Raw genomic sequence first — 26,212 nt, forward strand, 5'->3', positions numbered from 1 at the left:
TTATTCAGAAAAATCTATGTCCGAAGTGTGCATCGAGTTCTCAGTTTATTCATTTGGAGAGCGAAAATGCTATCTCTTCCCAAGCCAACAAGGTCAATGAAATTTAGTCTTCATGTGTATTTTCAGTTGTTGAAAATATGAATGTCAGTGTGCTGTAAGATTAAAAGACATGTAAAGGAGAAATGCCATTTCAATAAAACATTAAATAAACATGAAATCAAATGGTAAAGGTGGATAGATGGATAGAGAGAGAGAGAGAGAGAGAGAGAGGAGACCTTAGTTACAAGTCATTGTGACCTTTTTCTGTCCAAGACCTAAGCATTCAACAGATTGTGATACATTTAAGTGACGATATATTTTAGATGTGGCATGCTGGATAGCGTCTCCTTACTCAGTCAACAGATTGTGGATCTGCATTGTACTGTGCACATGGATATTTATGATTCTCTTTAGGTGAAAGATGTTTTCCATTGCACATAGTGCGAGATGAGGTCATAGCAACTAGGCTTATTGGAGGCCTGAATTAGCTTGAAAAAAAAGTACGGTATTTGGTCTATAGAGCAGAATTCTCAGATTATTTACCGTGTACTATAGTTTTACAACCTTTCCTGATGGGATTAAAAATATAATCTCATTCAAAAATAACGTGATTACATTTTCCTGTTATATATTTAATTTCAAGCAGTGACAGCACATTTTATTTTATCATTTTCGTATCTTTAATATTATTTTATGAAGCTTTGGGTGAACATAAATGAATTAAGTCTGCCTTATCATTTTTTGTCACAAGAAACCTGGTCATGGAAAGGCCTCTTGGAAGGTCTTAAATCTAAGTGCAGATGTTCCCCTAACTGGTCCTGTTCTACAGCATCATGGGTATGTGGTAAGATTATAAAGAGCTCAATTTAGATAAACTAAGCTTATAACTACCGCTTTCGTGAAACCGCGTCCTATCTCATCCGCCCCCAAGAGTGTCTTGAGGGAAATAAGTGTACTGGATGCGAATTCATGAATAAGAATACAGTAAGATGTGAAACTCGGTAGTAAAATTCAAGATTAAAGAAGAAGAAAAAAAAAAAAACTATATACTGTTTACAATTGAAGGTTTATCTATACAGGATATACATTCAAGAATAGATAACAATATGCAGGAAAGATAGGCGTCTAATTTATAGCAGAACCAGAATACTGTTCTCAAATTTAAAAGCAGTTCATTATTTATCGTACATTATTTATTGATAACGATGACTTTGCATTCTGAACGGTTCGTATGTCGCATTCAGACTCAAAAATAATTTGTAGTGTGTCTTCGTAAATAAATAACATCGAACTGTGGATAAAACAGCTTTTTCATTCCCACTTTAAATAAACCAGACGAAATGTCCGATTTCGTAAAAGATATTTTTAAATACTTAGTCATCGTATGAGTAAAATAACATTTTAATATTCGAAGCAGTATAATTTATTGTGATGGAATAAATGCAGTGAAATGCCATTGCTCTTTAGACACCCCTCATCTCGCCCCATACACATTACTTTAATTAAACAAGTCAACTAGAAACAAGTTCTAAGCATTTATTCAACCCTAGGGTGCTTCTGAAAAGTACAGAAGAGGATTTTTAGGAACCACAGACAACGAGATTTTGTGAAAAATTATTTTAGACGTTATGAAGGTGCTAAACTGAACTGTAGACATTCAAAAATTACATCACCGTGAAAACCAGAAATGAAATTGTGGAATAAAAAATTGAATCTTCATCCTACTTAAAATATGACAGTAGCAAACACGACTTTGAACAGAGAGAGAGAGAGAGAGAGATCAAGTTCTTTTTTTACTTGAAATTAAATTTTAAAATAAAATCATGCAAAAGTAAAATCTAGTTATCTGAGTGCTTGTTAAAAATGGTCCATTTTGGGTAAAAAAATATAATACTCGATTTTTTTTTCTTTTTTGAATGGATATCTCATCCACGAAAGGTTGCAAACCTGCCTATTAGTGTTACTACCGTGCATGAAATAAGGGTTGTATAATCCTCAACTTACTCTAGAAACCAAGTACAGTATCTTTTGAAGCCACTTCGGTCCTCCAATACGCAAGGTGCTGGTCTCACATCCAGCGATCAAATTCCTCTCTCACCACCTAAAAACATTCACGAATGTCCATGGCAATGACGAGATTTGAATACAGCCTGTTTTGTTTGGCGAGAGGACAGTTAATCACTCAGCCAACCAGGCTTGTATTTTTTTTTTTAATTGGGAAATTTTCAGCAAAACATGATTTACATTAAAAAACAAGGTATGATAGAAATAAAATCTTCAAGAATTTTATATCTAAATTTCAAGAACCTAGAAGTGAGAGAGCCCTTCTTTATGAACAAAGCACAGTTTCGTTTGTGCATTCATTATTCTTAACATTGTCTTGAAAGGTCTTTGAGGTAGAATTCCTACTGTGAAGATGGAAGATTATTTGACAAATACATGGAATGTTGAGGCTTTGTAAAAGTGGATGTGGCTGATCATCAGGACTAAAATTGCTAGGAATTATACACGATATAATAAAGGCCACGAAGTCACTGTATTTCAAATTTTAAATGATTATAGAAGATGTGAATACCTCCATATTGGGCAGGAAAATTTAACACATTGTTTTTTAGGTGTTTTTAAAAAAACTTTTAACGAAACGTTAATCAAGGGATAAAAATCCAGTTTGTGGGAAGAAATACCCTTTCACCCGTATGAAACAACATCAATCGACTAATTTTTCATTCCTTGTATCTATATAACGCATACAAATACAATTTATTATTATTATTATTATTATTATTATTATTATTATTATAAAAACCTCCATGGAGTCAAAGACTTATCGTGGGAGGTTCATTTAGCAAAACTAAAACTATGAATTAAATTGAACATCGATTAATCTAAACACACATTTCAGTATATCAAGATCCGTATATGAAGTTTTGTCACTACCAAGAAGTCAGAGAAAGGATAAATTAAAATCACAAAGGGGAAAAAAAAAGCGGGGGGTTATGAATGTATAAAAGGCGGTGGATTTTATTATACTCGTTGTAAACTTCAAAAGTTTTCTTGAGGACCACTTACCATGCTACTCGCGAACTGCAAAAATATTTATATTACGCCATTTTTAAGATTAACACAACATGCACATTTACTGACATCGCAGCTTAAAAATAGAGGTTTATTTCCAGTGACTGTGCTTTATTCCAGTAGTCAAGGTCATAAAACGGAGATAACATGAAAAAAAAAAAAAAAAATGAACGCCACCTATCGAGTTTCAATGGAATCAAAAGCCTTACATTTAGGAATTTCGTACATCCCAAGCTGAGCAAATAAGTCTATGAGTAAATAAGTGCTGTTATGCATTCTGATTGTCATAAATTATTACATTCAAAACGAAAACAGATTAAAATCATCATCACCATTCCATTTCTACGTCACCTGCCTACGAGTGAGACTAGAATTTCAATAAATAAATAAAGCATTCAGAAAATTCAGGTGCCATCCGTAAAATTAACGACTGTAACATATTTATGATTATATAAAATATACAATTTGTTACCATGGGAACAGAATAGAGGAATCAATTTCCATGATCGTTCCAATATTAAATAGTTGTTGGACATACTAAAAATAATAATATAACTATTAAAAGATATGAACATTTTAAAGAATAATATTCAATCAAGTGTTATTAACATTTATTAAGAGCATTTCAATTCTATTATAGTTTAATATTCGGGATTTTGCTCTAACGATTTGTCTATTTTTTTTTTTTTTTTCATATTTTCTCGCAAAGAGGGGACAAATAAAATCTGCTGTTGAAGTAATTAAAATCAGTGAACAAAATATCACTTATGATTTCTTGTTTGGCATTCATTATAAACAACAGCAAATTAAACAGAACGGGTGGATAATCATAAGCAAAATACAGATTCTTGTTGATACCCGAAGTATGCCGTGGCGTAATGCAGAGGGTTCTTTTCTGCCATCTTCCTAGTATTTATTCACATTTTTCATACGAAGCATACTCACATCTTTCATATGATTAACTACTAGAAAATTGACAGAAATAATATGCCTTACGCATGATAATAACTATACGATCAGCAGTTCTTCAGCGAGTGAATTTTTCTATATAAACCCGTTATAATTATAATTAACATCCGGAATAAAAATAATCTCTTTTTTTTTTTTGAATACATTACACAATTTCGCCTATTCTGATGAACTGCTGCGCATGGCATAAATTTTATCAATAACTAGACTGAACTTCGCTGTGACAAAAACTAAACCTCTAAGTTATTTTATTAATTTAATACATACATAAATACTTTAGGTGTCCTTATATTCTAAAAAAAAAATAGATTAATATTTTAAATTCAAAAAAGAAATTTAAAGTTTCTAAATAGATCAATTTACTTCCATTTTTAATATAGTAAGATTGTTTAAACATATAAAAATTCCAAATTTTTCTCTCTCTCTATCGTTTCCAACTAACTTATCTTTATTATGCCATTATTGCTTATATTACCACTTTGCTTATGTGTAGAACAGCATATGCTTCGTCATTTGTTAACTATCGAGTTGATACACGCAAAATAAGTTACAAATTCTCTTGATTTCATATAGGAATTACTTAAGACCTAAATATGAATCTTAACTAAATACTACTGTTGCAAGATGTTTTACGCGTATGTTTTTATACGGCTTGCATACGGTGATGATTATTCTAAGTATAATATACTTAGCAAGTTTAAGGAAAATAAAGGACATAGAAGAAAAGAAGTTAGAAGAATATAGTAAAGTTTATTTACTGACCTTTAAGTGGATCGCAAACAGAGAAGAGAGAGAAAAAGAAAGAGAGACAGAACAGATCAGAAGTGGCTTCTGTGCTGATGGCCGCTAGCAGTATGGAAAACTGTCCCCAACACAAATATGACCAACAGCTCTATAAAGACAGAGTCGTGCAGTGTTACGTCGAACCTAACGACTGTCGGTTATGTGTTCTGGAATGGCCTAAGCGGCAAAGCTACATTCTAGTCAGCAGCCTTAGGCCCGCATTGCAGGGTTGTTCCAGTTAGCTCCGCCCTCATTTAGACGCTGACCACCCAGAGATGAGGAGAAGTTTTATGCTAATATTGGTCCACAAATAAGCAACGGCTTCGGGGTTAGGGGTCGCTGAACATTTTGCATACCACCCTTCTAGATTTTCAAATTTGGGAATCACTTTATGGCGTCAAAGCCAATTGTGTCCGGGCGAGGTTCTTTTATTGCTGCAATTTTGCTAACGGCAAGAGCAAAGCCGTAAAGGTCTTCAGATCTTTCCCAGACACCAAGCAACTACTGGCGATGCCATTTGCTAGGAAATCGGAACACTTTCTTATCTGGTCAACCTAATACACAAGGGATAAGACCGAAAACCGACACATAGAAATAGGAACTTTGTCACTAACCCCCCCACCCCCTTTGGTATTTACACAACTTCTTTTATAAGAGAGAACGAAAATGAGAATCTTATCACAAGTGCCGACGTGGCGGACCCACTTTTCAGAGATTATTTTAGTTATAAATATTTTTTATATATCATCTCACTAAAATATTGTAAACTGCTCGTAAAAACCAACACTATGTAGGAGTATGCATACATATTTTTTCTACTGAAATCGTGTTCTAAAACGCTTACTCAAATATATAACAAATAAAAAAAAAGCGGGAGACGGCATATGGTGTTGCTCACAATAAACAGCTTTTAGTTCAAAAGATGAGGTGCTCTGAAAGTCCGTTGTTGAGATCGCGAATTGTCAACTTTCTTTTTAAACCACGTTTTCTCAATAAACTAAACACAGCCAACATACGTTGAACTATCAACTTAAGTTATTTGTTAAAATAAATAAATAAAAAATGGCAGAAGCCATATTTTTCTCATATTCAATACATAAATATCCAATATTCTATTTCATTCGTATTTTTATGAATACTTAATATCAATGTATAAAACATGCTGTTTAAGAAAATGTTAAAGAGAATTTCATCAATTTTTTGATGAAATTCTACAAAATAGAACGCAAATATTTTATAATATTTAGATACTAATATAAAAAATAAATAGCCTATCATAAAGAAAAACGCGACAATGATGTTGAAGTATTGGCAGTCCTTTTTAGGACTTCCATTGTAACAAATGGCAATGCTGTGGCCAATGAAGTTTTAACTGAGGCTCGGCTATTGCCGTTACCCAGCCATGACTAGAGCTTTTTAGCTCAATAACACTCCCTCCACACAGATTTTCTTCATTCAGATGACGGGATAAAGAGTCAAGGACTCAGTCCATCGCCCAGTTCTTTTAAGAACTTTAAGAATGTTGAAGTATTTTGGATCATACTACAAGAATCCAGAATTCGTTTAAACAGTGGTTTGTGTGCATTATTATTGTATTTGTTAACTCCAGTGTTATGCTGCGTTTATTTATGTACTGTATTCCATAAACATCTTTTTTAAGTGAAGAAATTATTTTAATAAACATGAAACTAGACTTGTTGATATCAGTATATCTATTCCTTATGTCTACATTCCACCGTATATTAATTTAAACTGAAAACGTATGCTTACATTATTTTATTTATATATTTTTTATACTTGCAAACACACAATACCGAATTATTTTACAACAGTATATTGTACATATTAATTATTACTTTCTGATAACTTTACAATAATTCTAAAGTTCATTAAGACGTTAATAGGTTAAATAGGCAACTATAAATTGATTTTTAATTTTTGAACGAACAGATTTACAAAGCTTAGGCGTTCAAAACAAAATTCATAGGAATGAGATTTTACAAACACATTTTAAAGTGGATATTGTAAAAAAAAAAAAATTATGAATGGCGAAAAAAGAGTATTTTGAAAATATCTACAAAATTATAATCAACATTCTGCGAATTAATAATTGCCATTATGTTTTGAAAAAATAAAACATTACAGAGTCAGTTTGTTAGTTACAGAAATATAGATTTAAAAACACTTTTTTATAGTTTATTTTTGATTTTTTTTGGGAGAATGCATGCGGCCAAAATCAAATCGCTGACAGAGACAAAACTCCCTTAGGAAAAAAAATAATAAACGCCTAGCATCCTCCTAACGAAGTATCATTCTTCTGGGTATTAGATTAACTTAAACTAAAGAGTGTAACCCATAAAATACTTCATTAAATTTTTTTCAATATTTTAAGTTAATTTAAAGAGTGAAATCACAACTATTTTTAGTTCTTCTACCTCTTTTTTTTTTTTTTTTTTTCATTCATCGCGATACCCCTATCCTATTGGACAATCTATCTCAAAAATATTTCACTAACTTAGAAATCTAATTTTGATACATTTCTCCTTTCACAAAGTATGATGCGATGATAGCAATAGAACATAAAAAGTTCACCAACCTTCCTTTTGGGATAAGTCTGGACATTAAAAATGATAAACAGAACCCAGTTCAACAAACGAGTACATCATTTTGCCATTCTGGTGAAGTACTTGTCGGTTGGTAGGAATGAAAATATCGTCTCATTATTTTAATATAATTTTTATTACATTATTTTAGTACAATTTTCGACAAAAATCTCTCTTTTTTTTGTTAATCTAAATTGTCCAATATAGTGATGTTTGTATTAGCTCTCACATATTATTAGATCTTATATTATTGCTATCAAGTTCGTGCTTCTACTCGACTTGTTTCAAATATGAGCTTCATTTACGTAATTAAATTTTATGTAATCATGCAAGCAGTTATCGTACCGTATGTCAAGTAACGGGTAGCATAAAAATAGTTCCTCATTCACATGGAAGGAGACAACGCAATTTGAACTTGGGTACATTTAGATTTGTAACTGAAAAAAATATAGTTTTCCTCGGTAAATTGAAATATTTTGTCATTAAGTTAATGCTTATTTTTTTTTGTTTTAATTAGACATTTTAATGAGAAAAGTCAACAGTTCGGATATTAATCTGTCAGTTCGTGGATTGAAAACATTGAACGTTTAGCGTATTTCGATGAAAGGCAATTTTATCATTTTATGATAAAATTAACAAATGGCAAATTAACATAAAAACAGAAAAATAACTTCAAGCACTATTGCATTTGGCGCTAGCGAATTTTGGTTAGACTTCCGGCAGCTAAATCGGATGAATTTTTTTAAAAATTTTTTTATTATGTATGTCCTTATAATCCTTATAAGGACTGGGCGAAGCAAGAATGCTTTTCATCTTCCCCGTTATCTGTAGAGGACAGTGTAGGGATAAGGTATTATTGGGCTATTAAAGCTCTGATCATGGCAGGAAGGTAACAGCAATAGCCAAACCTCAGTTAGAGCTTCACTGGCTACAGCATTGCCATCCATTACCCTCCAAGGGTATTAATCACCGCATCTCACGGTCGACGATCTTCTCGGATGAAAGCATATTTTAACTGAAATAATTATATTATGCAGTATTAAAAGATTTCAAGGTGTTCTAATATGTTGCTTAATATTTTTATTATATTTTTATTTAAATAATTTAAATAAAATTATATTTTTATTTAAATTTTATGTATTTTTTTCTTTTATTATAAAAAGAACAAGAAACGGTCATCATTATTTTATATTAATTTTATAATTCATAAAATTTATAATTTAGAATATTATAAAAATATTATCTTTTAAAATATAATATAAACGTATTATGTTTTAAAATATAAACGTTCATCATTATTTTATATTAAATAATTGAAAAATATTGTTTTAGACTTAAAATATTTCAAAAGTGATTCAAAGCTTGCTAAATTACATATCTCCTAAGATCAAGATATAAAAGCATAATATGAAAGGAATTTGGCCATTCTTTTAATAATTTTCAACGCCAAGTTCAAGCCACATAAAACTATTTTCTTCAATAAATTCTTGTTAACTTGTGATTATTCGTTTTCGTAATAAACGTTCATTTAACACGTAACTAGGAACTTTTTGAGGTAATGATATTTTATACTTTGAATTTTTCGTTCTATGAAGGGATATAATTTCAAACCATAAAGTAAATTATTTATTGAAGTACAGAAACATCCCAAGAATACGTTTTTAGTTATTTTATAAATGAATATTATGATAATCATCAACTCGATGAAATTAACATGGCTAATATACTTCTTATTAATTTAATTTTCATAAAAATGTATGTATTTATGTTTCAGACTATGACAGTTTCCTTTGTATGCTAAAACAGTAACACTAGAGATGAAGATATGAAGTTCATTTTCTTAATGAAGGTATTTAAAGCGTGAGGAAAATCACCCAACGATAGGCTATCCTGCTTGAGGTAAATGCACGGAATTATGATTTTTAATCACAAAAACTTAAGGCTGCGCATAATTTTTCAATTTGATTGGAAAATAAGACCCTGACTGGACAAAGAATTAGCATGTAAGAGATTTGAAACACAACACAGTCTGTAGTTTCTGTTGAAAAGCAATATTCTTGTCTATACAATACGTTATTGTACTGTCTATAGCAGTGCTTCCCAAACTTATGGATGCCAAGGCCCACATTGGAAAAATTAAAATATTTCACTGCCCCCCCTTCGAAAAAAAATCGTAATACAGACATATATTATTATAATATTTATTGTATTTATATTCATTGCAATTTATATTCAAAATTCTGCGTTTGTATAAGCTTTTTTTTGTGTGTGCTTCTCAATACTTTTGAAATGAAACTTATATGAATAAGCATATATTTACTAATATTCATTAATCGCCGAAATACGCAGGAAGCAAAATTTGTTAACCAACACCAAATGCGTGATTTTATCCATTAAAATATAAAAAAAAACAAAAAATAAATAATAAAAATTAAAGACGTTTCTTTTAAGATTAAAAAATCTACTTAGTCTTAAAACATTTTAAATTTGTTTTCATTATTTCACAGCCCCCCCCTCAACAAAACTTACGGCCCCCAAGTGGGGCCGCGGCCCACAGTTTGGGAACCGCTGGTCTATAGGATACTCTAATACAATACAATGCAATACGCCTTTAAAAAAAGCAGTATAATTTTCTATAACATACAATATACTTTTTCAGCAACAGAATTAATAGAATTTAGAGCAGATTACTATCAGCTTTTTATATAATATGTGATTTCTGCTTTAAAAAAAAACTCCCTCCAGTGTGCACAAAGGGTTATGAATGAAACTTATGCAGATCAAAGATATTTGGCTGCGTGAGCTGTTTGTATTTACGAAAGCTAATAGGATTTGTGCTTGCCTTTCACCTGAAATCCATTTTTACATTTTTCTTTCAGAACGTTAAAAAAGGAATAAATGTAGAGATTTTTAAGTAAGATCATGAAGAGAGAGAGAGAGAGAGAGAGAGAGAAGGAAAAAATGAACTTAAAATAGGCGAACACTATACTAGAAAGAAGCAGGTGATGCAACGTTCTGTAAATCTGGACATGGAGGCACCAGAGATATTTGACCTCAAACGAAAAGGTCCATCAACTGTTGGAGTCGAGAGGGAAAAGCATATTTTGGTGTTTATTTTGGCAAGACCGCAAGCTAGGTTGAAGTGAAAGAATTGTGGCAGGAAACTATTCCACTGAAGTGCGTCTGCCTAGAAGTGTTTCCCAAACAGAACCCCGATACGAACCGTGAGGGAAATGGGGTGGGGTTCCACTTTGCTCTGACAAAGTTCAGACCTTTAGGTTACATCATTAAAAAAAAAAAGAAAGAAAAAAGAAAGAAGAAAGAAATTCTTTTTGCATTTGTTTACTTTAACATGATCAACGGAATAAAGTGTTGAAAACAGCTTCAAAAGTGTTTTAGTGACTAGAAATGCGTAAACAGACGCATGCGATGAACAAGAATAATTCTCCCCGTGTCTGCAAAATCGTCAGCCATCTTAAAGAAACATCCATTTCCAAAACAGCAGAGCAAACATTGCAAAGTAACCAACTCTAACACACTACGACAGAAAATAAAGTAAAAAAAAATATATATATAGAAGAAGAATTAGACCCATCCTACTCTTTCTTTTGCTACACAGTGATCAAAAGAATATATGGATGAGTTACTCAATAGCATGCTCAGAGAAACAAATTACGTATGGAACAGCAGTCTAAAATAAGTAATACACATATATTTATTGTTTTAATAGGACAATCGGTGACCTCTACACACACACACACACACATAATTTAGAAAAACAAACAAAATGTAATACGTAATAATCACAACATTTTAAGAAATTAATCTCTGAAGCATTATTCAGATCTCATCTTATAACGCGAATTTAAACAGGAAAACACGATTTCTTCTACTAATAAATGTACTAATTATTCATCTTCCTCTCATCAAGGAATTAGGCATTCCTGTTCTGACTTAATTTCCTTTTGTGTTATCTCATCCCTCTCCCCGTCTGTCATATATTTTCATCTGATCTATCCACTCTATATAAATGCGCGTTCCCTTTCTTTGTGTATTCCTTGCTATATCTTCCATAATTATCTTTATTCTTATGTGATCTCATACATTTTAATTGTACTTAAAAAATTGCATCTCTACTGCTTGTATTTTATTTTGATCCTTAACTATCCACATTTCTAAACAACATAATAGAATGGAAGTGGTCATTATAAAATTTAAAATAGGATTCTCGTCTTTTATTTATTCCACTCGATGTTCTTTTACTGGTTCCGACGATTTTCTGAAATTTATTTATGTTACATATTATAGATGAAAACCTATATCTTCACTTTTTTGGATATGTTATTTTGATTGTATGTTACTTTGTTATGTTATTAGATGCTCTATGATTTTTGCATTAAAATGCCATTTTTTCTTGTTTTCTTTTTTGGAATCTTTAGATTTGGAGATTAAAAGAAAACACAAACACAATTTCTAGTTGCTTGTTAACTACAGAACTAGTTTAGTCCAAATCGCATGGGACTTTCTTGAGATGCGAAAGAGACATAAAACAAAACATCATGATGAGAACAAATACAGTACTGTATGTCATACTAATCTTTTTACTGTTCATAAGTTTTCTTTATATATATGTAAATCAACAAAATTATAATTATAATTATTATAACTTATCAAAAAGATTCCTCTTCTTTATCAGCCTAACACTTCGACTATATATATCTCTTCTATGCCAACTGTATAATAATATTTATTTATTTATGGTTTCAGATTAGAGGAATCTGCGGAACTGATCTGAGAAGGAAGATATAAAAAATAGGTGATTATTATTGGTGAAAACATAAACAAGATGTGCAGAATACAGAAGAGACACAGCGAGATAATCCGCAGGATGGATCCCACTGCTATATCAAAGTAAAAGTTGGAAAAGAAATGTGAAAGGCAGACAAAAAAATAGGCGGGAAGAAACAAAAATCACTGGTGAGTACGCATGATCTGCTTCTAATCCTATTCTACTTAAGATCAGTATCATATCTTATTAAAGAAACGATCCTTGGAATTATATTAATTACAATTACTTTAAGCATTATTATGATTTAGATTGCAACGAACGAGATCACTCTTTCTAAAGCATGCATACACAAACAACACGGGAGTTCCTGATATGTTGCAATTTCAAGAATAGATCTCATTGCTGTTAAAATTTAGATATTTTTTCCCATTAATAGAAGTATTAATCATTAACACCATGAACCTCACTGATTTTGAGAACAATTTTCTCAAATCTTTTAAAGTCCTTAAAAGAACTGGTTAGATGGGCGAAGCAAAAATGCTTTTCATATTCCCCGTTATCTGTAGAGGACAATGTAAGGGCAGGGTGTTATTGAGCTATATAAAGCTCTGATCATGGCAGGAGGGTAACAGCAATAGCAGAGCCTCAGTTAGAACTTCATTGGCAATGGATTGCCATCCATTACCCTCCCAGGGTATCCATTTTAGTCCCCTCGTACGACATGTATGAGCTACATTGGGGTTATTCTTATCCCGGCCACCACACGGGGTGTCAAATCTTTTATCTAACCTAGTTTATTATTTTAAATTTATTTAATTAATTTCTTAACTGGTGTATTTTTATATTTTTAATTTTTATTAAAAATATAAAAAAAGTTCAAAAGAATGCGAAAAAAGTTTGTTTAAATTTAAAATAAATATATAGGATTCGTATTGATTTAGTGTATTTTCTAACTGATATGATATAACTGATACATGTAGATATAGAAGCAAAGTCTTATACTAGTATTCTTATACTATATGAATAAGCCTAACATTTTAACGTTCAAGAAAGGCCTGCTTTTTTTAGTTGTTTTTCTGGAAATAATGCTAATTCGCCTCTTTCTTAGAAAACTAAATAGTAAAAAAAAAAAAAAAAAAAAAAAAAAACTGGTAGAAACGTAATATTCATCGAAATTCATCTGACCTATTCAAAACCAATTAATTGCTACAGAATTCTGCAATGCGTTTGCATCACTTGATATAACTAAAATGCGGTGAAACAACGCCTGGAAACGCTTGCCCGGGATGTGCAAAGTATCCATATCAATATATAAGTTAGTTGGTTTTAAACAGCTAAATAGATTTGCTTTAGTAGTGCAATGCAACTATGATAATGCATATGTAATACAGGTTATTTTCCTCCATGTACTGGAAAGCAAATCTTGTATATTTAAAAGCAGAACTCCGCTCTTTTTAATGAATAAAACAATTCTGGATCCACTGTTCTTTTTCAACATATTATAAATCATAAACGCATTATTTATATACATAAAATTAACCATTGATGAATTCTCACAAACACAAACGAAACCATCCAACTAGGACAATCTAACTGTACATTTTTGTGACTCTGTATATAAATAATGTTGTTTATATAAAAACAATAAGAAAAAAACGTGGTTTATGAACATTAATTATGAAATAATTAGAAAACACAATTTTTTTTAGCTTCGTGAATCCAGCAAATCTTTTGCTAAGATATGGTAGTTTTTCTTCAATGAAAATTAAAATACTTTAAGGAAATCTTTATGCTAATTGGCATATTAATAACCTAACCACACATACAATTTTGGCAACGGTCTTCCTGGGTTTAGTGATAAACCATTATTATTTAAGTGCATTCGCAACTTTTTACTACTGAATTCGATAGAGGCCGGAAGTGATCAAAAATGACCAAGGATCGCAAAAGAAAATATTCGGGGTGGGGATGGGGGGAAGGCTTATTTTTATTTAGAGACCACTAGAACATATTGCTATAGACTAAATTGAGCCGATTCACTTCGCAAAGCCTTCATGAAGGCAACATTAATATAGACAGCTGTGTTTCATCTGGATATCCTCTAATTCAAGCTCCCAAATCGAGTAACAGATATATCAAAGTAAAATGTCACACGCTATCTTGAAAGCTCTGTATCGAAAGCCGTAAACATATCAGTTGCGGGAAAAGGAGAATGCTATTTATCAAGTGTCACGGAATGCTTAGAGGTCAAAGAATTACCGATGAAAGGATAGCACACAAGCAGCTAAAGGAGAGTATTGGATATTTTTCTTTTCAGAAACAGGAAAAGAAAACAACGAAATAAGAAATCCTACATTCTTTGCGTAAAAGATGATGACTTTGTAAATCACGACACGTCTTGGTAAAACCAGTATAAGTTAAACAGCGAATGACTATATCATTGGAGAATAAAGTTCTGGGATATACTCTAGAAGTCTGATATTGAAAACATTTAGTTTCAATATAAAGAAAAAGAAATATTTATATCAATATAAAGAAAAAGGCATGCGTTTTTTTTAATTAAATTTCCAAGAAATAAACAAGAATTTTTTTGAATTGTCAGTTCCAGTGAACAGATGAAACATGCTTTTGATCTGAGTTAAAGTTAATGCGATTGAAGAATTACGTAGTGATTTTTTTATGTGTTTAGCGTCGAATTGATTCGAAAAAATAAGCCAATTTTTCAAACGAACGACAATAAATCTCTTCCAGAATTGCTCACTTTAGTTTTCCACCTTAATCTGGTAGTTCATTGGCAATTTAAATATTTAAATATAATTTGTAATTTTACTTTCGTTTAAACTTTAGCTTATTTAGGTAATCACGAGGTGTACATCGATGTATGCATTTCTAACTACACCAATCAACCAACGGAGGAAGCACTCGATGACATTGTTCGTTTACCTTTCTTAAAGCTATAGAAACATTATTATAGTGTCTAACATTATTCAGACTCATTTTAATTAATATTTAAGTAGTATTAAAAATAAAACTCTAATTAATATATGCTTTTATATTTTTATTGATTTTAATCATATAGAAATATATTTGAAGATTAATTTAAATCAATTAAACACATCATTTTTCTTTTTAGATATATAACATTTATATTTAGGTTAAATTTTGTTATCCTGGTTGATTATTGGTAAAATTTGGGCGGTCGTACGAGACGACTAAAATTGGTACCCTTGGAGGGTAATGGATGGCAATGCTGTAGCCAATGAAGTTCTAACTGAGGCTCGGCTATTGCTGTTACCCTCCCGCCATGATCAGAGCTTTATAGCTCAATAACACCTTATCCTTACACTGTCCTCTACAGACAACGGGGAAGATGAAAAGTAATATTGCTTCGCCCCTTTAAGCCAGTCCTTATAAGGACTGTCCTGGTTGAAGATACTGTTAATCTTTAATCTCTTTCTAATACTTTTTATATAGTACTTATTATTATTATATAGCAGACAATGTGCAGTAAATTCATTGATCATCCGAGTTGAAATTACGATTAGACAAGGGATTCAAGGAAACAAATGTTAGGAGAGTCTTGTTTAAAGAAATACCATCAATGCATTCTTGTTTTCATAACCTCTATGCATGATAGGATCATACAAAAGTCATTAGTTATTATCCTAAGTAATTTCACCAAATATAATAAACCTCGGAATGTCACTAAAAATTTCAATGTTTAGTGACATTTCGATTTTTTTTTAAAACATCAACATAGCGTTTAAAACGAACTACAACAAAAACGATTTTTTTTTAAAACATCAACATCGTTTAAAACGAACTACAACAAAAACGATTTTTTTTAAAAACATCAACATAGCGTTTAAAACGAACTACAACAAAAACGATTTTTTTTTTTTTCAAATGAATAATAAGTTACACATAAAGTGATCTATATCTACTGTTGGCTGGGAAAAATACATTCCAAAAAAAAAAAAAAGCAGTAAACTCCATGCGTGTACAATAATATAATAACAGACGTGATTTGCACGGTTGGTCAGACATACAGAAGACTACAATTTCTTTCTATGGTATTCTAATAATAATAGTAACGTTCTCGACTTCCTTTTGACCTGTCTAAAGCAGAACACGAACAAGAGAAGTAATGACAGGAAACATTCAAAATTCAAAAATGTGTTCATACGTTACGAAATACAAAAATCATATTTACCAAGGTTAGACGTCTCTTTTGTGACTGTTATCGATAGATGAAGGCTGCAATCTGCTTCTTCTGTAAACTGGAACTTGGCTATTCTTATATCGTAGGAAGTCACTCAAAAAAAAAAAAAAAAAAAAGCAGCTACCGCTAAAGGTTGATTTTTTTTCCTCCCAAATATTTCACGTGTGGTACAAATGTTTGGAGACTATAAGACGAGGGGAGGGAGAGGAAAAAATCAGTGGACCGTCAGTCAGGAGCTGATTGGATCTTTCGAGTGGTTCTATTGTTTGCCTTGAGCCATTAGAAGGTCAAATGCCTTTATAGTACGAGTAGGCTGAGAAGAAAAATAGTGCTATTTTATGTTGGCCTATTGGACAGCTTCCAGTAAGGGGTGGCATGGTCCAGTGAGTGGGTCTGATACAGTTATTACCTCCCATGTAGAAGGAAAAAAAAAAAAACATGTCGGCATGATTGCTTTCTTCCGTTATAATGCACTCTTTTTTTTTTTTTTTTTTCTTCCTTGAATGCTTTGCCATCATTAACAGAGACTGTAACTTTGCACCACTAACCCCTGCGGATATCCGCAGCTGCATCAATAGTCTAGGAACGACATGAGGGCATAGCTCGTATATTTTATAAACACTCTAAGACAGCTCTAGTGACACTTATATCTTATTCTCTCTTTGAATGCTTAACTAGCTATTTCGCATTCGAATATATGGCATATTCAGTGATTAAACAAGCTTCCCAGTGACGGGCTTGAGAAGAAATATTTTCTCTGTCACAAGTGATTTGTGTCAAAATGATTATTTTATCTTAATTAAACTCGATTTTATTCTAATAAAGATAATAAATTTTTTGCGTATTAAATAAAATTAGCTTTATAAGATTGAAACTTAAAAGAATATTTAATATTAAATGAAATACTTAACACACCTATCGCTATCTTAAATAAACAAATAATTTATTTCATAATTATCGTTTATGTTAAAGTAAGATATATACATATAAGATATATACATATATGTGGATGGATCCATCGACCTTGAGATGCGGTGATTGATTCATTCAATCCAATACCCTTGGAGGGTAATGGATGGCAATGCTGTAGCCAGTGAAGTTCTAACTGAGACTCGGCTAATGCTGTTACCCTCCTGCCATGATCAGAGTTTTAATAGCTCAATAACACCTTATCCCTACGCTATCCTCTACAGATAACGGAGAAGATGAAAAGCATTTTGCTTCGCCCCTTTAAGCCAGTCCTTATAAGGATAAGGATGTTAAAGTAAAATGAGAATCGAACGTGAGATGCGGTAATCAATTCCCTTGAAGGGTAATGGATGGCAATGCTGTAGCCAATGAAGTTCTAACTGAGGCTTGACTATTGCTGTTACCCTCCTGCCATGATCAGAGCTTTAATTGGTCAATAACACCTTATCCCCACACTGTCTTCTACAGATAACGGGGAAGATGAAAAGCATTCTTGCTTTGCCCCTTTAAGCCAGTCCTTATAAAGACTGGCTTAAAGATAAGGATAAGTAAATTAAATAAAGCTTTTTATTCCCTTGTATTCAGTAAGGTTTTCATTAAGATCGTTACATATTTATTACATTATTTCTTTTCAAGTTCTTTGTAATTCTATCATTCATACCCCGTGTATTGTTATAATATTACTCTTTCTTTCAGGCTTTCATGTTTTTATTTCCAAAATTACTATTCAGTCATTCGCTAATCAAAGTTTTGGCAAACTTTTTTTATTTATTAATATGCATTTTTAATAAAATTCAGCAACAAATAACACGGTTCTATTTTTTCAGACATATGTAGAAGTGCCAATAAATAAATAAAGGAATTACTCAGATCAAGAAATGTGATTCATTGATGATCATTCTATTCACAAAATCTTGATTAATATTATGCGATATATTTAGTTTTAATGTTTATATTTATTAAAATTTTACCATTTATAAGACTCGCTAGATCTAAGTATTATTTGAGACTCTTGCTAATAAAGCAATATTAAAAAAGTAATGGCGAAAAGGTGTTCGAAACACCTTGTGCTGTACTGCTGGTACAATGTGCAACTTAAAATTTGGTCTATGCGTTTGCAACAAAAAGAACTAGGCTTAGAATGATTCTGTGAATTCCTTCAAAACTACCTTCTATAAAATATGATATGATATGAAATATAGTCCTTATAAGGACTGGCTTAAAGGGGCGAAGCAAGAATGCTTTTCATCTTCCCCGTTATCTGTAGAGGACAGTGTAGGAATAAGGTATTATTTTATTCCGCTATTATAGCTCTGATCATGGCAGGAGGGTAACAACAAGAGCCAATTTCTTAAGTTCTTAAAAGAACTGGGAGATGGACCGAGTCCTTGACTCTTTATCCCGTCATCTGAATGAAGAAAATCTGTGTGGATGGGGTGTTATTGAGCTAAAAGCTCTAGTCATGGCTGGGTAACGGCAATAGCCGAGCCTCAGTTGAAACTTCATTGGCTACAGCATTGCCATTTGTTACCCTGGAAGTCCTAAAAAGGACTTGAGATACTGATCACCTCTTATTTCTTAAAGTTCTTAAAATAACTGGGCGATGAACTGAGTCCTTGACTCTTTATCCCGTCATCTGAATGAAGAAAATCTGTGTGGGTGAGATGTTATTGAGCTAAAAAGCTCTAGTCATGGCTGGGTAACGGCAATAGCCGAGCCTCAGTTAAAACTTTATTGGCTACAGTATTGCCATTTGTTACCCTGGAAGTCCTAAAAAGGATCCGCCACCTCTTATTTCGAAATACGAAATTTTTATTCACCCAACATTATTAGAAACATATGATGGTCTTTTAATGCTACTTAACAATAAAAAGTTAAAAATATTTTTAATATCTTTAAATATAATTTATAGATATTAATTTAAAGATTACAAAATGTTTATATTATTTTTTAGATGAAAATTAGTAGTAGAACTAGAGAATAATTGAATTTGTTACAGGAGCCAATGAATGCATTCTCAAAATGGATATTATATTTTTTCACTTTCCTTATGGCAAATACATAAGGTTTTGTTCATTATTTTCACGAAAAAAATATAACTTAAGCTAAGCAGCAGAATAACGGATTGCAAATAATAATATTTTTTTAAAATATATTTAAATAATAGAATTAAAACTAACAAAGAATAACTACAAATCACATTTATAACGATCTAATTTTCGTTAAGATTAGCAGTCAAAGAAATTTTCAGCTATTCCTATCGAGATAAAGATAACCTGATAACCTTATTTTACCTTCATTAAACTTGATTTTATTCTAATAACAAGAAAATAGCTTTTAATCATAAGATTCAGATTTAAAAGAATATTTAATAATAAATGAAATATAATAGTTAACAAGATAATGTTATCTTAAATAAACAAATGATTTATATCTATCATGACTAATTCATGAAGGAGATCCAGAGGATAACAGATGGCAATACTGTAGCCAATGAAGTTTTAACCGAGGCTCGGCTATTGCCGTTACCCCGCCATGACCAGAGCCTATAGTTCAATAACACGCTATCCATACATTTTCCTCTACAGATAACGGGGAGTATGAAAAGCATTCTTGCTTCACCCATCTAGCAAAAAAAAAAAATTATGATAGACGTAAGAGGACCAGCTGTAAGATAATTTCAACGAAAAAAAAAAGTCCAAATTTATACTTTTACATTTGCATTGCGCTCGAGGATATTTTTAAAAACAAAGATTTTTTATTCCATTTTGCATGCCTTTCTCTTCATTCCTATGCTAAAATAAAATGTCATTAGTGATTATTCAAAGCTGATGAATTTTGGAGCTTCGACAATTTATTTCATCTTGATAACATTACCTGAAAAACTTGTTTGTAAGAAGAAATTTAGGAAAAGATAAGAACTTCATTTTGCGGAACTTAGAATGAATACGTAAGGAAAATTAACGGACAAAAAATACGCTAACTCTTTTAAACAAGCTAGGCTTCTTGTCAAGCTGTTTCACAGGTAATTAACTTTCATTCCATCAAGTTCGCTTGCCTGTATAAATGTGTAAACAGTAAACGAACGAAAGAGTGCTAAGTATGCATGGTGGATATTTTTAAACAGATTATTATAATGAAAAGGAATATGACTAGAAACATTCCTTTGCATTTCAATTGCGTTTGTTATAATCAATTATCACATGTACTTCAGAAGTAATAATATATTAAGGTTTGTTTTATCTTATTCATTTTATCCAAATATTTTAACTAAGAATAAAATTTTGAAGCAACTTAAAATTTAATTTAAGATGCTTCAAAAACCGAACTTTTTTAGGAAAAGTTCGGTTTTTACTTGTAGCTGATAAAATTAAAATTTTACTTGTAGCTGAGAAACCCGATGGACAACATCGGGTTTCTCAGCTACAAGTAAAATTTTAATGAAAAATTTTATCAACCTTCATTTTTTTAAAATAGATTTTGACTTTACTTCATAAAGGAAGATTTTGGTATCGTTCCAATTCATTGATGGTTTGACATATGTTGGTAATTCTAAGGATTAAGAGTGTAGCATTCATAACAGAAATATCACATTCTTTTACTTTTAGCTGAGAAACCAAAAAAAGTTCGGTTTATGAACAGTTCATTTATAAACAGTTTTTTCTTCTATAAAATAGAATAAAGTTTGTACTTTGTGCGAAACTATGAGACACGCTATAGAGAAGTATGGAATTCTCTTCTTAATCTCTCTACTGCCTAAGCCACGGTAATTGACACAAAATCACTCAGAACATTAATAATGAACTCAGGCGATATTTTTAGGATAACTAAGAAACTAAATGAGACTGTAAAATTGTGTTCTCGCAGGACACTGCTGAAAACTGTCTCGGCAGATATTCAGAGCGAAAAGTAAAGGGCAATTTCATAATATCATCATAGCAGTAGCGTACGTAAGCTTTTCTTAAGATTGGAAGAAGTGACTATGCGATCTGATTTTCCTAAACAAAGGTCTTACTTTCTTATATTAACTTTTTTATACTCGTTAGCTACGAAAATGTTTTTAACTGGTAATAGACATTCAACTAAATTAGCTAAAATGATAGTTACAAATCAGTATTTTAGAATCTCGATCTTTCGGTAGGGAGATATTCTTACTTCTTAAAGTCCCATACACGATGGACAACATCAACTTAAGTCATTGTCTTATTTTACATAAAAAGAATGAGAAATCATAAACAGCACGCTCGCCTCGCCCTAAAGAATGTCTTTTCAGATTTTTTTTTTAAATTACAGAATAATTCAATCCGATACGTGTTTCCGTAGAGTAGTCGGCAATGCCCTTCGACTAGAAATACCTGAATTCGTATTTGGTCTTGAACACAATCTTTATAATGACTTTTTTTTTTGCCATCTGAAGGTGAGTTTGTCGGCACTATGCGAAACTGGCAGGGTGAGGTTTCTCCACTCTAAAATTCATTTTTCTTTATAAAATAAATTTTAGAGTGGAGAAACCTCACCCTGCCACAACGACGGGGCAGTTATTTCTTTTTCCATAACCCTACGCTTCTCAGTGAGTGATGCTTCTGGAAAAAGAAATAACCTTTCTTTTTATTTCTTTTCTTTTCTGTCGTTGTAACTAACATTAGTTTATGAAAGTTCAAACTACGTGGGTTTTCATAAACTAGTTAAGGCAGGTAATGAAACAATTCGATAAAGAGAAAAATTAGACTGTCCTGAAACTAAGTAGCATTTTACATTATTTGATGTATATAGATAATAGTTTTTTTTTTTTGACGGTGGTCTCCTTGGAAATTGTAATATATGATTCTAATATCGACCGGTTGGGTCAGTTTAGAATTCTTATTTGGTCATTTCGTTTCAGGGACAAAATAATGCACCCAGCTCTAGTCCATATTCATATTTCCACAAATAAATAATTTGATATTCGTTTTCTTTTATTTTCTTTAAAGATTTAAACTTTCAAACAGTGTAATAAGACACTTAGAACTACACTTCGTTGATACATAAAACACGTTATTTGTAATGCAAAAATATAATTATTTTCTTGTATAAAACCATGGCAAAACCTCATTAATCACATTATACAGAAATCGTAACTATGGAATGTATTGTAGTTAAGAAATATGTAATTTCTTAACTATATTCCACGAAAAGTCGAAATAAAAAAGGCCTTAAAGATTTTTATTTGATTTTCTTTGATATCGTGTTATTTGTGTATCATTTTGTTATTTACAGATTATAGAACTGCAGTAACTTACTATGGTCTAATATAAACATTTACGCTTATAATTCTCTTCATTATTGTTTCAGATGCTGGTTAATATTCAAAGAAAAAGATTCCAAGACTTTATTACCTTTCCTGTCAATCATTGTCATAAGAAGAAATTCAAAACCGAAGACATTTGCAAGCATTTAAGAATATTCTGTTATAATCCATGATTGATTTTTCTGTGTTAAGAATATTTGTGCATATAACAATTACATTTGATAATTTCTGAATTAAACTTCTACACACACATCATTATTGTAGCTGTACTCATATAGGTTTTCACATTTAAAACCGACCTTATTAACGTTTAACGTTGGTTTTTATTTTTAAAACATGAAGGAAATGTAGGTCATTCTCATAATTACATTGCACATAAGAATAGCGGCCTTTCACTTGCAATGATTAAATATACAATGAACTGACGCATTTTGATTGAAACTATATTTATTGAACTTTTAGTATTAGCAAGATATCTTTTAAAACGGAACGTATTAATGATTACAGTAGCTACTGCTGGTATTCGTTTTTATGCAACTTGTGTCTATATCTTTACCATTCCCACTCATCTTTATCAACTATTTTCAGTTAATAAGTAAGGTTTTCATTTGCTATATATAATTTGTTTTATATCATTTGCATCTTCAGATTGCACATATTCTCCCACAAGATTCCTTTGAATGGTTTGTAATTTGCATAATCTTAAATGTCTCGATATTTGTGTAACATTACTACATTACTACAGATTTTTGATAGCGCAACACTAATCCTGATTCATGAAGTTGTAATATATGTGAAATATTTCTGTGTTTAAGAAAGAAAATTCATATTCATTATGTTAGAAAAATCACACCTTATGCTATATAATAGGATACCTAGCTTTTGTCAAACACAGAAAAATTATAGATAAACAGAAATATATTTAGGTGCATAGTAAATGACTGTTATTACTTACGCAAACAAATATCTCCAATTACTGACATGAATTTATTTTTGATAATGAAATGAGCACAAATGCATATAATTTATAGCAATCATGAATTCCTTTATTTCAATGATATGTAGAATATTAGATATATTTCAATGATATGTAGAGTATTAGATGTGAAGAACGAATTACATTCGAACCAATTATATATTAAAATACGAAAGATTGGATATTCTGTAGATATCGTGCTTTATTATTACAACTAAAAGCGACTTTTAACACCAAGTTATTATATATTTATTATTTAGTAAAATAATAGGTGTGTTATTTTCTTTCACTTTTCCTTGAAATAAATTTATTTATGTAAAGATTCTTTTTTATTACAAGTTAGTTTAGTTTTTTAAATTATCTCTAGTTGATGACAAAAAATTAAGCAATAAAACGAAAATAACGAAATTTTACCTTGGGATAGGAACGTATTTCAAATTAGCCAGTGATCACCAGAATACAAAAAAGGAACTTGGTTCAAAATGTATTTCTGAATCTGCTTATATTTATCACCACAACAGTATGTAATAGAGACAGATTTCCAAGTGAATAGTGGCATAGATTAGCTAAGAAAGTGTTGATTATTATGTAAGGATACGAATATTTCATTTTCTAAACCACTGCGTCGTATTTACACCGATCAAGTTAATGTATCCATTTTCGTACGAAATAGGCCCATATAAAGAGACATTTAATATTAATATTGTATCATTTAATTTGATCAACTTACCTGAATATTAAGAGGAAACTGAATACCAAATCCCATCAACTATTTACGAGACATGACCAGAGAAAGTGCCGGTTTAGAAATGCAACAATGGCAGTTCAAAGAACCTGTCTAGGAGCCACTTACCCTAATCATTAATTATTTAACTAACGTCTTTGCATGTTTTATATTGTGGAATTGATGCAACACCCAGAGGCAACCGCTTGCTCCGTGCCTACCGCAAAGACTGGGATCTGAGCAGCTTAAGCATTGATCCTCCCAGACAACTGCTGCCACTACCAACATGCCCGGGAAAGAGAACATGTATTATTTATAATGTCACTCCGTTCCTTGCCTCAGCAAATTTTTTTTTATTTATTTTTCCAAACATAACCAAAGTCCAGACTTGCGCAAAACAGCTTTGCAGTAAACAAAAAACAACAGAGTAATATGTACGCAAATCATCACTACAGACTTATTACAATCTTATTCTACAACCCACGACAGGAACAGAGCTCAGAATAGTCATTTAATGAGTAATATATTACGCGATCATAGTTTTTTTGTGTGTAATTAATAAACAGCCTAGATAGACATCTACATTGGTTTGTGATGAGATGTCGCCAATCATCGGCGCCATTTTGTTCTCCTGTTGTCTAAGAATGGGGGAGAAGGGGAAACTTACACTAATGCTAATATGAATCTCCTGGAACTGCAGCTGTTGTCTGCATGTTGAGACGCAAGAAGGGGGTGGGCGGAGCCTTACTATCATCCCTGAAGCAAATTTTGTGCGTCAACGTGCAGTTACATCAAACCTGTTTAAAATAATGGCATCCAGATGATGTAGACATTGTAAATAAATCCTTAATAGCCCTTCACAGTCGCTGACAAGCTGCCCGGCATAGTAGACAATGGATGTACTTATGGTCTCAGCCACCGCTGATTGCTCTGTCTGATTATCCAGTTATGTCACATGATTGAATTGTATGATACTCCTACTCAGTACTGAAATTACGAACAAGAATAGTTTTTTCTTTCAGACCTGTTAGTTTAGTCTTTTTTCCATTTGTTGTTATTCCTATGTAAAGTTAATAGGAAGGCTTAAAATACTAAAACAAAAATGATTTTTTCTTAATTAAAAAAAAAAAAAAGAATGAACCTTGAACAACGAATGATAATTTAGGTAAATTTTAGTTTAAATGTATTCCGTATTCATTCGGCTATGCGACATAGAGTACGAACGGTAAGTGGATAAGTTATTTTTTAGTTACAGGCAATGTGAACTTACTTGAAAATCCCTTGATTTGTTATAGATTGATCTATATAGATAAGTTTTTTTTTTTAATAAAAAGAGTTTAAACAAAACATAGATAAATTAAAAAAAAACACGATTTCACCAAAATACTTCATAATGGCTTATTTCAATTTATATATAGAAATGATATATAAAAAATGATTTACATTATAGTTTATATTATTTATCATTTATTTGATATAGCGAATTAGACCATGTTTATGTACTTATAATTTATATTTTATATCTTTCTAACTAATATTTTGATAATTATTAATAATACTTAAAAAAAAAAGAAATGTTTTATCTAAATGCTTTCCAATAATGTGTTCGTGTTAAATAGGAGATTTTTTTTTATTCTTGCTTGCTGTGGAAAATACATACGAGTATAAGAATACTTTGTTTGCTAATATTCAACTACGTTTCGAAAGTAACTATAAGAGAAATTTCTAGATATATGAATCAAAACGGACAAATTAAATTAAAAAAAAAGTCAAAAC

General features: G+C 31.3%; 1 protein-coding gene across 1 annotated transcript in view; it reads right to left on the reverse strand.

Moving 5' to 3' along the window:
- Positions 1-24,646, reverse strand: part of LOC150100176 (uncharacterized) — a 142,513-nt gene extending 117,867 nt beyond the window's left edge. The window contains exon 1 of the mRNA XM_090402424.1: positions 24,443-24,646. Coding sequence (XP_090258550.1) covers positions 24,443-24,478 — 36 coding nt within the window. The 5' untranslated portion in view covers positions 24,479-24,646. The remainder of the gene's footprint in view (positions 1-24,442) is intronic.
- Positions 24,647-26,212: the final 1,566 nt, after the last annotated feature.

Source organism: Typopeltis vanoorti, chromosome 13 (assembly GCF_054136105.1).
Source record: "Typopeltis vanoorti isolate ZY-2024b chromosome 13, IOZ_Tvanoo_1.0, whole genome shotgun sequence".
NCBI lineage: Eukaryota > Metazoa > Arthropoda > Arachnida > Uropygi > Thelyphonidae > Typopeltis > Typopeltis vanoorti.